Source organism: Vicia villosa, unplaced genomic scaffold (genome assembly GCF_029867415.1).
Source record: "Vicia villosa cultivar HV-30 ecotype Madison, WI unplaced genomic scaffold, Vvil1.0 ctg.000009F_1_1_3, whole genome shotgun sequence".
Taxonomy (NCBI): Eukaryota; Viridiplantae; Streptophyta; class Magnoliopsida; order Fabales; family Fabaceae; genus Vicia; species Vicia villosa.
Genome location: NW_026704939.1, coordinates 433,968 through 447,538, shown reverse-complemented (window position 1 = coordinate 447,538; position 13,571 = coordinate 433,968). Strand labels below are relative to the sequence as shown.

General features: G+C 33.0%; 1 protein-coding gene across 1 annotated transcript; it reads left to right on the top strand.

Moving 5' to 3' along the window:
* The first annotated feature begins 7,033 nt into the window (after positions 1 to 7,033).
* On the top strand, positions 7,034 to 10,713 carry LOC131621519 (myb family transcription factor PHL5-like). Its single transcript, XM_058892565.1, has 6 exons — positions 7,034 to 7,706; positions 7,894 to 8,110; positions 8,194 to 8,307; positions 9,174 to 9,228; positions 9,349 to 9,418; positions 9,642 to 10,713. Exons 1-6 carry the CDS (start codon positions 7,230 to 7,232, stop codon positions 9,852 to 9,854), a joined length of 1,146 nt encoding a protein of 381 aa, XP_058748548.1. The 5' UTR covers positions 7,034 to 7,229; the 3' UTR covers positions 9,855 to 10,713.
* Positions 10,714 to 13,571: the final 2,858 nt, after the last annotated feature.

Below are 13,571 nucleotides of genomic sequence, written 5' to 3'. Positions count from 1 at the left end.
CACATATAAAAAACAAGAAAAACTTCACTTTTTCATTTCTCTCATCACCTCTAAAAAATCCTTCTAATTTTTCACTTATTTTAGACATAGTGCTTTGAGAGTGTTATTGATTCTAGTAAGGAATATTACTCTGGATGAGGGAAAAATTATATATTTACCAAAAGTAGATTTTCTCTTGAGTAAATAATTCTTCCTTAGGAAGTTGGTATTGAAAAAAAATCTTGTTTGCATGTTGGGAATTTTTCTCCGTTTAGTTTGTAAGCTCTATCATTTAAAAAGCTCTCTTTTTGATTCGTGAAGATCAACCAGTAAAAATATCCACAGCAGTTCTTGAGCTCATTCCGGTTAAAAGCTTTATCGGTTCGAGATCATCTTGGTGTAAAATCTCAATTGGTTTATGAGTTCAACCCGATATAAAAATTCAGTAGGTTGAAGATCATCATAGTATAAATCTCAATTTAGTTCATGGTTGGCCGATATAAAACCCCAATTCGGTTTGAGGAATAGATAACTCAAAACTCCGTCTTGGTTCGACATCAGCTTGTGAAAAAATGTGTGATTCGAGTTAAGTAGAAAGTGTGATTCAAATTAAATGAGGCAAAGGCTGACTAGATCTATTTGATTCGAATCAAGTGCAACTTGTGATTCGAGTCACAGATGTTGAAAAACTTCTATTTGCCTATGTTCAATTTGATTCGAGTCAGGATATGTAAATGATTCAAGTCATGCATATAGAATCTCAATTTTTCATGATATTCAAAATACTTTGAGATTTTCCTTTCCACCTAAATTGAACCAACAACACATATGGTTCTTGTTCCACTAACTCAAGCAATTGCCTTAAAGCATCATGATCAAACTTAAATACAAACAACTTAATTATGCATGCTAAAAACGAACTGATTCAAATTTGATTCAGAGATATGCAGTCGTATATAATACTTAGTAAACAATACTAAACGAAACGAAAGCGATAATATAAGCAACCAAAACTGTATTGGGGTTCTCCCTCTTAATGTATTAGGGACAAGCAACTTTATATGGACCGTGGCTGAGGCATCTAGTCTAGCTTTGAAGACAAAATTAATGGAGAAATCTCCTCTAGGTATTCGACCTAGAATAACTTTGAAATAATAAAAGACAATGAAAAGAGTACAACAACCAGGGATTCCAACTTTGAGAATAAGGATACACTACTACAAAATACACATTTACCCTTGGGCGCGAAGTTGATTTAACCTCAGTTATAGAGACGAGGTAACAAAGGGCGTCATAATAACTTACCACTTAATCCCTCGATTTTTGAATAACCGAGGGGATACTTGAAATGGTCATGGGTTCGATCCCAATCAATTGCATTTTTTGGATTTTAAAAACTAACGACACATACCTCTCATTTTATAACCAAAACCAAAGGGAAAAATAAATTCTTCTTTTTAAATACTCATTACATTGTTTACGCATAGTATCAATAAATTAATTTGTTTAGAAACTACATTGTTTATACATAATATTACATTGTGTACATAGATTATTAAAGTAAAAATATATTTAAAAAATTGAATATGATTCATCATCACCGTCAATGAAGAATAAATGATGGATCCTCGTTTAATATAAATATCGGGGAAGATCAAATGTTGGATGCAATATATTTTCCATGGGTTTTGCATTTATTCAGTTATATGATTGTTGAAGAACATAATCCTTAAACCCAAATAACTTTCTGCTCTTTACCAAGCTTATTTACGTTTCAAAATTTTCATTATCAATTTTTGATATTCAGGATGCTTTTATAATGAATGTCTTTTAGGTTTCACGCATATCACTAATGGCAGTATCTTGAGCGTTGATACTCATTAAATGGAAGATAAAGATTTGTTTAAGGATGGTGAAAAAACTCAATAAACACACTTACATATCCCGTCGGTTATGAGTCAAAATTGAGGTAACATGTGTTACATTTTAAATACAAAAAATACAATGAAATATGTTACATCCCAAGCGCGACATTCCTCTCAATTTCTGATAAAAATCAAGGGAAAAATCTTTTTTTTTTAAATTACATTGTTTACACATAATGGTAAAATATATTTTTTACAACAATTCCATATTTTGACAAATTCGATTCATCATCGCCGCTGTTATTCTTGGAGAAAAACAAATGTTTGTTGTTATCCATATTTTGTTGCATATCCTTTGTGCGCATTCTTTTAAAGTTCAATGGTTTGTATGCATCCAACTTCTAATAAGTTCTTTGTTCCAATCATTGGAAAATATTTTTTCTGCACTTACAATCTATCCTAGAGAACTTTTTCAAGCTTCTTTAAGTTCCAAGATTTCATTATCTTGAGCAAATGTTTTCATGGAAAATGCTTTCATAAGATATATAGTGGTGGATGTATATAGTGTCTTGTGTATCAAGTTGATTAGGCTCTTTATCAAGAAGAGAAATCGGGGTTGAGTTCTTCAGAGGTGGAGGAGAATGGTGTGGGAAGGTTGGTTGGCGTATCGAAGAAGAAGTCGCACGTCGAAAAGACTTAACAGGATTTGCGCAAGTTTGGACGCTGATGTCATAATGACTCTTATTATATCTTTCCGAAAAGAGAATCAACTAAGAAGCATAACTCACAAATTTACCTTGATATATGGGCTTTTTAAGCCATCTGAGTTTTTTCTAGGCCCTAAAATGACATTTAAATATTTTTCACAATTTTAGCAATTTCTATTTTATTTTTTGTTTTTGAATATTTTTAGCATTAGGTTTTCTTTTCAATATTTAAACACTTTTGGGACGTGGCCCTCAAGGTTATATTTTATCATAATAAAATTCGAGAGTTTTCTCTTTATGGTGGATTCCAGAGCTTTATCTGACAAATTTGTTGCTTGCAAACTTGTGTTATGTTTTAGGCTTAGAGCTTGCAAACACTTTGTAATTCCCACTGTGTCATATACTTAGTCATATCTACCTTTTATCCTCAACTAATTGAAAATGGGATGTTTGAACACTAACTTCATTTGTTAGAATTTAAAACATTGAGTTTAATTGTAGCACCAACATCACAAAGATGCACATCAAGAACATCAATATCACAAAGGCACACATAACAAACAATAATAGAACTTAAAATCTGTTTTTAAAATTGGGAATTTTGGATTTCTATATACTCTGTCAAAATAAGTGTGCAAATTCACTCAAATTCTAACAAATTAAGAAGAATATAGAGTTGATGTGCCCCTAGCAGTGAGTGTTTTAAGAAAAAGAACTTGAGGTGTGGGTTTGTGTTTTGAAAATTCTAGGTTTTAATTGATTTTCTTCATCTTCTTTTTTATTTAGACTAGATTAACTTTTGCCTTCAAATTACACCCTAAACACCAGTAAATCTAATTGGAAATGTTTATTACAATTGATTTTTTCTTTATATCTCAATTGGTATGTTTAATTACAACACCATTGATTATGGATTCAATGGGACAAGGAGGAGGATACATCTCCATCTCCACCCTCAAATTTATTCTCCATCTTCGTCTCTGTAACGACCGTTTTTCTTTAATTATTTATTTATGTGAGTTATGTGAATTAAGTGTGAACTATGTGTTAATTATATGCTTAATTGATTTTATGTTGTTTTATTTGGGGATTATTAGTAATAATATAAGATAGTAAGTGTTGTTGATTATTGGGCCTAAGTTGGTATTAGTAAGTGAGGGGTGTTAGTTAGAGCCCATTAGTAATTTAAGATAGTAAGGGTTTAACTAAAACAAAGGTTTTAGAGGAAATAGAAATTAGAAGTTCATTTGGGGTTTTTGGTGAAAGAAGAGAAGAGAGGAGAGAAGAGGAGAATCTCAAGGTTGAAGATAGAGTTGACTTCAATCCAAAACCTAAGGTAAGGTTGGGATTCTTTCATGCTAAAGGGATGTATGATGATGTTTTGGGTGGGGTTTTAATTGTATGTTGTTATCCATGATTGTGTAGAAGTTGAATAGAGATTGTTAGGGTTTATGTTAGACTTCTATGAAATTGTGAATTTAAGTATGATTGATGATGTTATGATGTTAGAAGACCCATAATAGGTGTTATAATTGTGTTTATAACATGTATTCTATTGTTATTCGTGATGCTTGGTGTTTTCCAACTTGATTGGGTTGAGTTTAGGGGTTTTTGGATGAGTTTCGTATGCTGTTTTCTGTGTTTGGGGTTTTCTGAAAATCGCCAGTTCGCGCCGCGAACCTTTGTTGGCGCCGCGAACTTCTTGGCAGAAACTTGGGAAAAACTGGATTCACTCAGTTTGCGCCGCGAACCCTTGTTAGCGCCGCGAACTGCTTGGCAGAAAGTTAGGAATTTTTGGATTCGCTCAGTTCCCGCCGCGAACCTTGTTGGCACCGCGAACCCTGTTCTACAGAACCTTTTCCAAACTTTGAAATGATGTAACTTTTGAACCGTAACTCCTTTTTAAGTGTCGTTTGAACCTATGTGAAGCTATAATTGAGACCTTTCTAATGAATATGATTTAAGAATGCTTATAAACCTTTTTGAATCTTCCTTTAAATGAATTTGTTTGATATTATGATTTGTGTGGTGAGGTAGTGTGTGGTTGTATGATGATGCAACGTAGCGACGTGATTGGGAAGTGGTGAATTACTATAAAAGTAATGATGTTTAGTCGGTATTTGTGATGTATTATGAATGTCGTGTTTGTTTGGATGTTGCATTCATTGAGTCACATCCATTGCATAAAGAGACGGTGGCCTTAATGGTAAAAAGCGATGGTGGCCTTAATGGCAATTAGCGACGGTGTGCCCAATGGCAAATCTTGAGACGTGGGAGTTTTACTCCAAATGGTACCACGTGCTTTTGCATAAGTCGAGTCACATGTGAATTGCATTTGAGTCTTATTTGATTATGGTATTGTGACTTGATGAATATATGTTTGTTAAGATGTGGTGAATTGATGATAAGAGGTTGGTTGTGATTGTGTAGGAATTTTACTTATGAACTGTATATATTGTCATAGTTGAATTGATGACATTGTTACCGTTTCTTAAGTTAATATTGTGATGAGAAGTGGTGACCAACGTATGTGACGCCTCAAATTTATGTGATGAGAATTGATGACATTGTAGTTTTGTTTAAGTCGAATATGTGACGCCTCAAATTAGTTGCTTGTTTCGATGTTTTATACTCTGTTTGCTCTTTTAATTGAGGGGTAGATTTGGGGTGTTACAGTCTCAGCTCCCGCCACATGGGGATTTTCTCCCCATCTCCGTCCCACATATCCCCACGGATCCTACAAACATCCATAGACATTAAAAACAATTAAAATAAATAACCACAAGAAATTAAGAAACTAATCTTCTATGATAAATCTATTATTATGTTAATATTTAGTATATGTTCATGAGAGTCATGACCACCAAATTTTCAAACTTAAATTTTTTTTAAATAATCTTTTAAATATCTCTCTTTTACTAATAATACATATATTTTTTATTTTTTTATATAAATTCTATGAAATAAAAAATAATCTATATATAAATTTAAAATTATATTTTAATTAAGGATATATTGGTAATCTAGGCAGGGAAGAGATTTTGTGGGGCGGGTATATGTTTTTCGTCCCCGTCTCCAAAATGATTTTGGAGGGGACTTGTTTCCCATTCTCGTCCTCGTAGAAAAAAATTCTCATTTTTTATGCCTCAAATAGGAAATTCTCCATATTGATTTCCACTAATGGATACAAATTGGCATCTCTACCATTGATGCCCATATAAACATAACAATATTAACAAATTTTAAGAGAATTAAATAATCTCTAATTTTTAAATTTACCGTAATTTTAGTATTTTATCTTAAAATACCGAGTGTTATAAAAATTTAAAATATGATTGTGTATTCGTTATGCAATTTTATTTTAAAATATGAGTCATGTTAACTTATCTTCTAAAACACAAGTTAAGAAATTATTTATTATCTAGATTGAAGGAGAAATAAAACTACCCCCATTAACTTAATAAGTCATATGCCTGAAACACAATTAGTCCAAATTAGTTTTAGCATCAAAAGGGGAAGTTCAATTTAGCCGCTTAAGGTCAAGAGGCAGATATATTTATGACAAGGGTAACATCGAATGAACAAGGTTAGAAAGTTAAATATATATTTAGGTATCAATCACAAAGGTAGATGGTTCTATGACCTATAATGAAAATATGGACCTTCCCTAAAAAAGCACGAGATTCAGGCAAAGTCGTCAACTAATAGACACATGATTGTCAGATGACATAGTGAATTATATGTTGGCATTTGTCACAAAGACAATCATGATTATAAGTGAAGGATGAGGGTGAAAAGAAACTCCAGTAATACACCCCTTATATAAAGAAGCATGATCCCAGAACCACGATACACATTTTTGAAAACTTAAAAACATTTCACCATTTGTCTTGTTCATTCACTAACTTGGACGTTATATTGTTTTGTAGTACTATCCTCTTCACTCCTATAAACTTAAAAAGAGCTCTTAAGATCGATGCATCACTGGACATTATAATCTTGTCGAATTCTATGTTGAGATAGTTTGGTTTGAGCAAGATCAGAAATCAAGGAATAAAAATTATGTTTTAAAATACACAACTTTGTAACTATTGAATACATAATTTCTAATATAATAAAATTATATTAGAAATTGAGAGATTAGTATTAGTACAAAGTTACATAGTCTATGACTTCTTGCAACCTCTTTGAAATTTAGTTTTTATAGGCCAGTTTGCCTTAGAATAAATCATTCCAAGAAAATAGTACAAATATAGAAAAACAATATATTTTTCTAAAACCAAATGGACCCAAACTTTTCATCTCTTTTTGTCTTTGCCACAGATTCTTTTTCACTTGGTTCAATTTCACATAATGACAACATTAGACAAAACTTTTTGTTTGTTTCTATGTACTCTTACTTTGTTAATGTCAATTTGATAATTATTGTCCATTCTTATCCTTAATTCAAGAATAATTAGTCATTGACCTTGCATTACCACAATTAGACATTTAGATTCATATATTATTCTTGAAGCCTTACATGAATATAAGAGAGAGAATTTTATCCCATTTTTCTTATCACCATTCCAACCTTCTTCTTTCCTCAATAAGAATCAACTCCCAAAGAGTCTCTTAACTACCTCATAAATTATTTTCCAAAAATCTAAATTTAGCAAGTTCATGTCAATATTTTGATATGAGAGAAGTTTGGAATATAGGAACATGCAGTCAACAACAAGAAGAAGAAAAAACATCTAATACAAACACTATTATGAGCCGTTTTGAGTCACCAACTTCTGCTTTTTATGCAACAGAAACTTGCATGGGTTTTGCAGAATTTGATAATAGTCAATCTTTGAATACTCAAGTGCATAAGATCAATGATTTGGAGTACCCTTTATGTCAATCTTTAAGGGAAAACAATCAATTTTTGGATTCATCAAACCAATCTGATCCCAACTTTGAGTTGTCAAATACTTTGCAAGCATTGGTGAAATCTCAATTGAATGGTAATCATTGTGTTAGATTACCAGAAAACCACAATAAATTTTCTTGTGAGAATTTTTCTAGGATCAAGCCTTTTCCGTTTGAACAACAAAAGTTGTTTTTCGATGATCTTGCCTCGGTTAGTAGAAACTCATCATTTTATAACAAAGGAAATCATGACTATATGGTAAGCGTGTTTGAAAACTGAATCTTCTCCGACCTCTTCTACCTCTCCAGCAACTCTCAGTCGTTAAATTAATCTAATGATTGAGATACTGATGGAGAGTCTGAAGAGGATTTGTGTGCAATGAATGATTTATCTTGTCTTAGATCTTTGAAGATTCAATAGTCTTATTATTGCATCTTTTTTGTAGGTTGCTCGCGGAACTTATCATTTATCAGTTGAGCAACTGAATTTCTCTTCTCAACATGAGATGTTATCTCCAACAATTTCATCAGGAAGTATCTCAAATTCTGTTGGAAACTCTTCTTCTAATGGAAATGTAGTCTCGAGTAAAACTAGAATTAGATGGACAAAGGATCTTCATGAGAAGTTTGTTGAGTGTGTGAATCGCCTCGGTGGTGCTGACAGTAAGTATAGCTTATTAAATTTGTGAAATTAGCAAAAGTGTTAAAAATAATCTAATAGTCCTTTATTGGTTTGTTGATAATAGAGGCAACACCAAAAGCTATATTGAAGATGATGGATTCTGAAGGTTTGACCATATTTCATGTGAAAAGTCATTTGCAGAAATATAGAACTGCAAAATTCATGCCAGAGACTTCAGGTAATTTTTAGTTTGATTAGTTTCTTTTTAAGTTTTAGTATTGTTCCATTATGGAACCAGAATTGATCGGAGAGTCAGTAGTTGCAACGGACAACAGTGGACTTGAACTTCAGACATGGTGAGGAGAGACTGACCTCAAAATTATCACTAAAATGCTCAAGTCACTATTTGAAGGAGAAAAGTGAATGAAATATGAATTTAAAATTGTTTATCTAAAACTAGCGTGCGTGCCCTTTATATAACGGGGTGGTTGTAACAACCCGCTATTTCGTAGGCGTGTGATGCAAGATTGGATGTATGCTGTTGTTGGATCTCTTATACTCTTCCATAGGATAGTTCCCCTGTGCGTTGTGAGCAATTCGAGCCATTGCGGCATTGCCAACCATTCTCTTATTCGGATGGTCGGCCGATGACCATTTTGGCAGGCCCAAAACAAGTATATTTTGTGTGTGTTTGAATTTATTTGCATTCATGCCATAAATGATAAGTATGTGTTTTTGTTTTATAGTATTTGTAAATGGATAGGATATATGTTTCTCCATTAGGCTTTGTTTTTTAGTCCGAAGTTGTTGATAAGGTTTAAATTAAGTAATGCAAATTATCCATAGTGAATAATGTGAGTTGTTAAATAGGATTTAAATATAGAAAGTTGCTATGTAGAATAAATGCGTTGATATCCACTAGTATGGTGGAAGTTTTAACAACTAAATGACAAATATTTCTAAATCATCTCTTTTTAGTTTACATGTGATTGATTAATGGTTTAAACTCAATTATTCATAAGTTATTGTTTCAAATGTTGTTATTTTCTTTGTTATTGTCATATTCACTCCCAATATTGAACTAAGTTATGTTTTCTATTTCAGGGAAATCTGACAAAAGAATCCATACAGAAGATCCGCATCATGTTGGTGTTAAAGCGTAATCCTTTTTTAACACCTAAACTACTATTTTACACTAGGCTTCTTGGTTAGTTTCATATTGACTTCATATGTTGCGAATGTATAAATGTACTAAATTTACAATACTCTTGATTTGTAGTGGCTATCAAATTAAGGAAGCACTTCAACTTCAATTAGAAGCACAAAGACGTCTTCATGAACAACTAGAGGTATATACTCTCACCATCATTTTCTATAGCAACTATGTATTATTTGTGCAGCATATGTCTATATTCTTATGAAGTGCGTGTCTAATGTGATAAACGTTAGTGTCAGACAGACACTTGACACAACACTGACACATATCCTTCAAATAACTTATTCTTTAAAATTATTACCAGTCTCGTGTGTTAGTGTGGTATCTGTCAGTAATTCATAGTTTATTTACTCCAGATTCAAAGAACATTACAATTGCGACTTGAGGAACAAGGCAAACAGCTGAAAAAGATGTTTGATCAGCAGCAGAAGACCTGTACCAACTTCTTCAATACTCCAGCTACAATCAATAATGATGATACAAAAACTAGTCACAAAGATGTTGAAGTTTCTATTTCGGAAGCGGCTGAAAATTCTTTACTCCCTTGTTTAACCTCTCCGAATACATAATTTGGTAGTTATGTATAAAATTATAGTTTCCCTGAAGCTTACTCCTTGTAAGCAACAGATAAATCTTACCGTGCAGTTTTGTTATGGTAATAAAAGTATTGTTGATTCCAGTGTTGTTGCAGGTGCGGAGCCTGTTGTTGCATATAAAATCATATAGAAACCAGAAGCATTGTACAGCTGTACTAAAGTAAACTACAATAGCATTGTTGAGGAAAAATATTATATTAAATCTGCACTAATTCAAGTTTACTAAATAATTATATTAAATCGAATCTTTCTCAAAACAGAAAATATAATAGTAAAGTAAAAATTCATATAATAACAGTTGAAAATATATTCGAATCTTGAGGCGTCAGAAATTACTAGAAAAGTTGCATACAATTTACTTTTTATTTTAAAAGCAGAATGAAACTTTAACTACAGTTGACCGCATTCATGTGCGATCTCAGTTCCGTGATGCCATTGGTTTTTCTTCACTCATGTTTGTTTTTTACCACTCTTAGTTTTTATGCAACATTGATAATTGGTTCTTTGAGAAGTTGGTTAATACACGTGTTTCTTGTTGCTATTTCTGAAGTGGAACAAGGCTTCACTTTCTATTTGCTATTGATTCAAAGAGACACTAGAGACACATTCAGCAGCAACAATATGCGGAAGGAAGGGGTTTAGACAACTTTTATGAAGTTACAGTACATAACAGAGCACTCAACACCCTTGTGAAACTAAGATGTTAAAACAATTTTTAAGGAAAACTAATTACATTTAAGTGGTTTTTGTTTGTTTGAATATAGGGATGACACGCAGACCCAAACCTGCGGGGTCTTTCCGCACTCGAATCCGAGTCAACGGATGAAAACGGAGTTGATTGAGTTTCGGTTTGGGTGTCACTCGATATTTTAGGTGCGGGTTTAGAAACCCGCACTCGAAACTCGAAATCAAACCCGCTTAGACCTGAAATTACATAATTGCCCATATATATATATATATATATATATATATATATATATATATATATATAAGTTGTAGTAATATTGATGGAAAATTTCAATGTTGTTGTATTTTATGTGTTTTGTTGCGGGTTCAGGTTCGGGTGAAAAAACCTGAACCCAACGGGTGTGGGCACGAGTGTTATTTGTCCACCCGAATAGCCTTTAGATTTGAGTTCGCGTTCGGATGGTAATTTCAAGTGCGGGTTTGGGTTGTCTGAAACCCGCATCTGACCCTACCCGTTGTCATCCCAATTTGAATAATACCATATATATAGTTTCAATAAAGCTCGAGTCCAACTTGTACGATTGGAGATATATCTAGAAAGAATAGGCTTATAGGAGCCTCTCTGAGAATTATTTAAGTCCCTCAAAAGATGCTTTTATATGTGCATGTTTGATGAGACTCTAAGTCTTTCGAGCGAGATAATACGTTGAGTCTGTCTTATGAGACTTTAAGTCCCGCAGGTGAGATTATTCGTTAAGCTTATATAATGAGACTCTAAGTCCCTCAGGCTAGGCGTTAAGTCTCTCAGGTGATGAGGCTTGAGTAACTTGAGATGAGACTTTAGTTATATTCCATTTACTTGTCATCATCGAATTCTAATGATTAGGTTTGCATCATTATCCACTTAACCATTTATGATTGATTTGTCACAAGACATTGGTTGGCATCATCAAAAGTTAAAGTTCTTGTTAAAAGCATATCACCTTCAAAACAAAGTTCCACAACCTATTCATATTCGACTAACAGGTTGAAATAGTGCCTCTTCTCACGATCGGAATGTTTGCCACTCATTGCGATGCTTCATGTTTTAATTTTAAACTTATGCATCATTTCAAAAGGGTGTTTTAGTATGTATATAAGTTTCTATGCATCAGAAACAAAACTTACCTCTTTCTTGAAAATCACTTTCATATCAATTCAAATAATTTTTTCGAGTGTTTATTTTTTTTAAGTACTGAAATTTTGTGCATAACTTTCAAATCATTCAAAAGTTTCATATTCTTAGCACTTAAAGCAAATTAGTTAGGATTATAATATTGAGAAAGTGAAAAACAAATGGTTTTAATTGGAATCAAACCAAGGTCAAATTTATTCAAGATTATTCAAAGCGTATGTGATATAAATTAATCATCAAGATTGTGGTGATAACTTGTTGGAAAAAGGTTTTTAGATTTGTGGTGATTCAAAGTCCACCATAGTGTTTGATGATTGTGAAAAAGATTCTTGAAATTTGGGTGATTCAAAGCCCGCCATAATGTTTGAAGATTGTGAAAAAATTCTTGAAATTTGGGTGATTCAAAGTTCATCATAGAGTTTAGTGTCTATGTATGTGTGAGAATATTGTAATGTGGTTTTGGTGTGAGACTTGTACAAGGATCTAAACATAGTAGAAAATCCTCTAAAGAGTATAAGGACTAGATGTACCCTTGATTGTTAAGGGAAATATGTGTCCTTTATCTTTATGCTTTTAATTTTATGCACTTTACATCCATATTAAGGTTGCATTCAATCACTTGTTTTCAACAAAATTAAAAGATAAGAAACTTTACATAAAATTAAGAAAAATCCAGCAAATCTAACTTACACTCCTTTTTAGATTGCCTCTCATACTTACATTACAACCATTTTGGATGTATCCCGAGTTATGATTGATGGTGGAAGCTCTTGCAATATCAAGTATGACAACCTCTTTGAAAAGATGAGATTGAAAAAGGAGAAGTTGTTACCGTACGAGGAATGAAATTTGCAAGCCTTTAATGATACAGTAACCCATCCTTGGGGGTACATCGAGATGATGGTTAGCCTAGAACAAGGACGGGATACCAGAACTGTCGATTCCCAATTCCTGTTCATCATGTGTTGAAGCGTCTACAACTGCATCTCAGGTCGGCCATTTGCAGCAACAATTGACATAGTAGCCTCCCTGGTTCATCTGAAGTTAAAATACTATAACGCACATAATGAGCCCGCAACTATCATCATTTACAGTAGGGTCAAAAGGAAGGAAAAGCTACGACCATAAAAATCAATGTAACCTCAATGACTAATCAACTCAAGGGTATGGCCATTCAACCTCCGACCTGAGAAACATGACAATCCGAGTGTTAAACAAAAGTGGCTAACTCAAAGGAAAGCATGCAAGACCAGCCCCGTAACAAATAAGAAGTGCTAGTACCACCTAGATATGTTTAAATTTTGTATTTCCTTTTATTGTAAATTAAAAGCATGACATGTATAATGTACTACAACCATTGAAGTAAAGAAATATTTTTTTTACTAAATTGTGTTCTCCATTTTTATCATGAAAGGTAGCGATGAGTCTGAGGTACGACCAGAAGGATCAGAGCCCGATCGCACAAACTCAAGGAGTTGTCATAAACTCCAATAGAGTTTGACTAAATTAATCATAACCCCAAAACATCGACACACAAGTACAATGAAAACACACTTCAAAATGACAAATAACTAGCATACCCCCTATTGGTAGCTTGCCACTCCAGCGCCTGTTGTAGGTTCGTCAATACATCAATCTTGAACCAGGTTTACAACTAGGCATGTGAAGAGATACCGACCCTTGGTCAGACACGGTTTATACTCCAAGCACCAAACAAGGAAAAAGAGTCGAAATTCATATATAAAATTTCAAGCATAAATGACACAATAAAACATGTACATGTTAGACAAGGAATAAGATAAAATAAAAATATATACATGTACGTTGCA

Coding starts and splice junctions, on each gene's coding strand:
- LOC131621519 (XM_058892565.1), top strand. CDS start 7,230: ATGAGAGAAGTTTGGAATATAGGAACATGCAGTCAACAACAAGAAGAA. Junction 7,707..7,893: donor AAGGAAATCATGACTATATG/GTAAGCGTGTTT, acceptor TCTTTTTTGTAG/GTTGCTCGCGGAACTTATCA. Junction 9,419..9,641: donor GTCTTCATGAACAACTAGAG/GTATATACTCTC, acceptor TATTTACTCCAG/ATTCAAAGAACATTACAATT.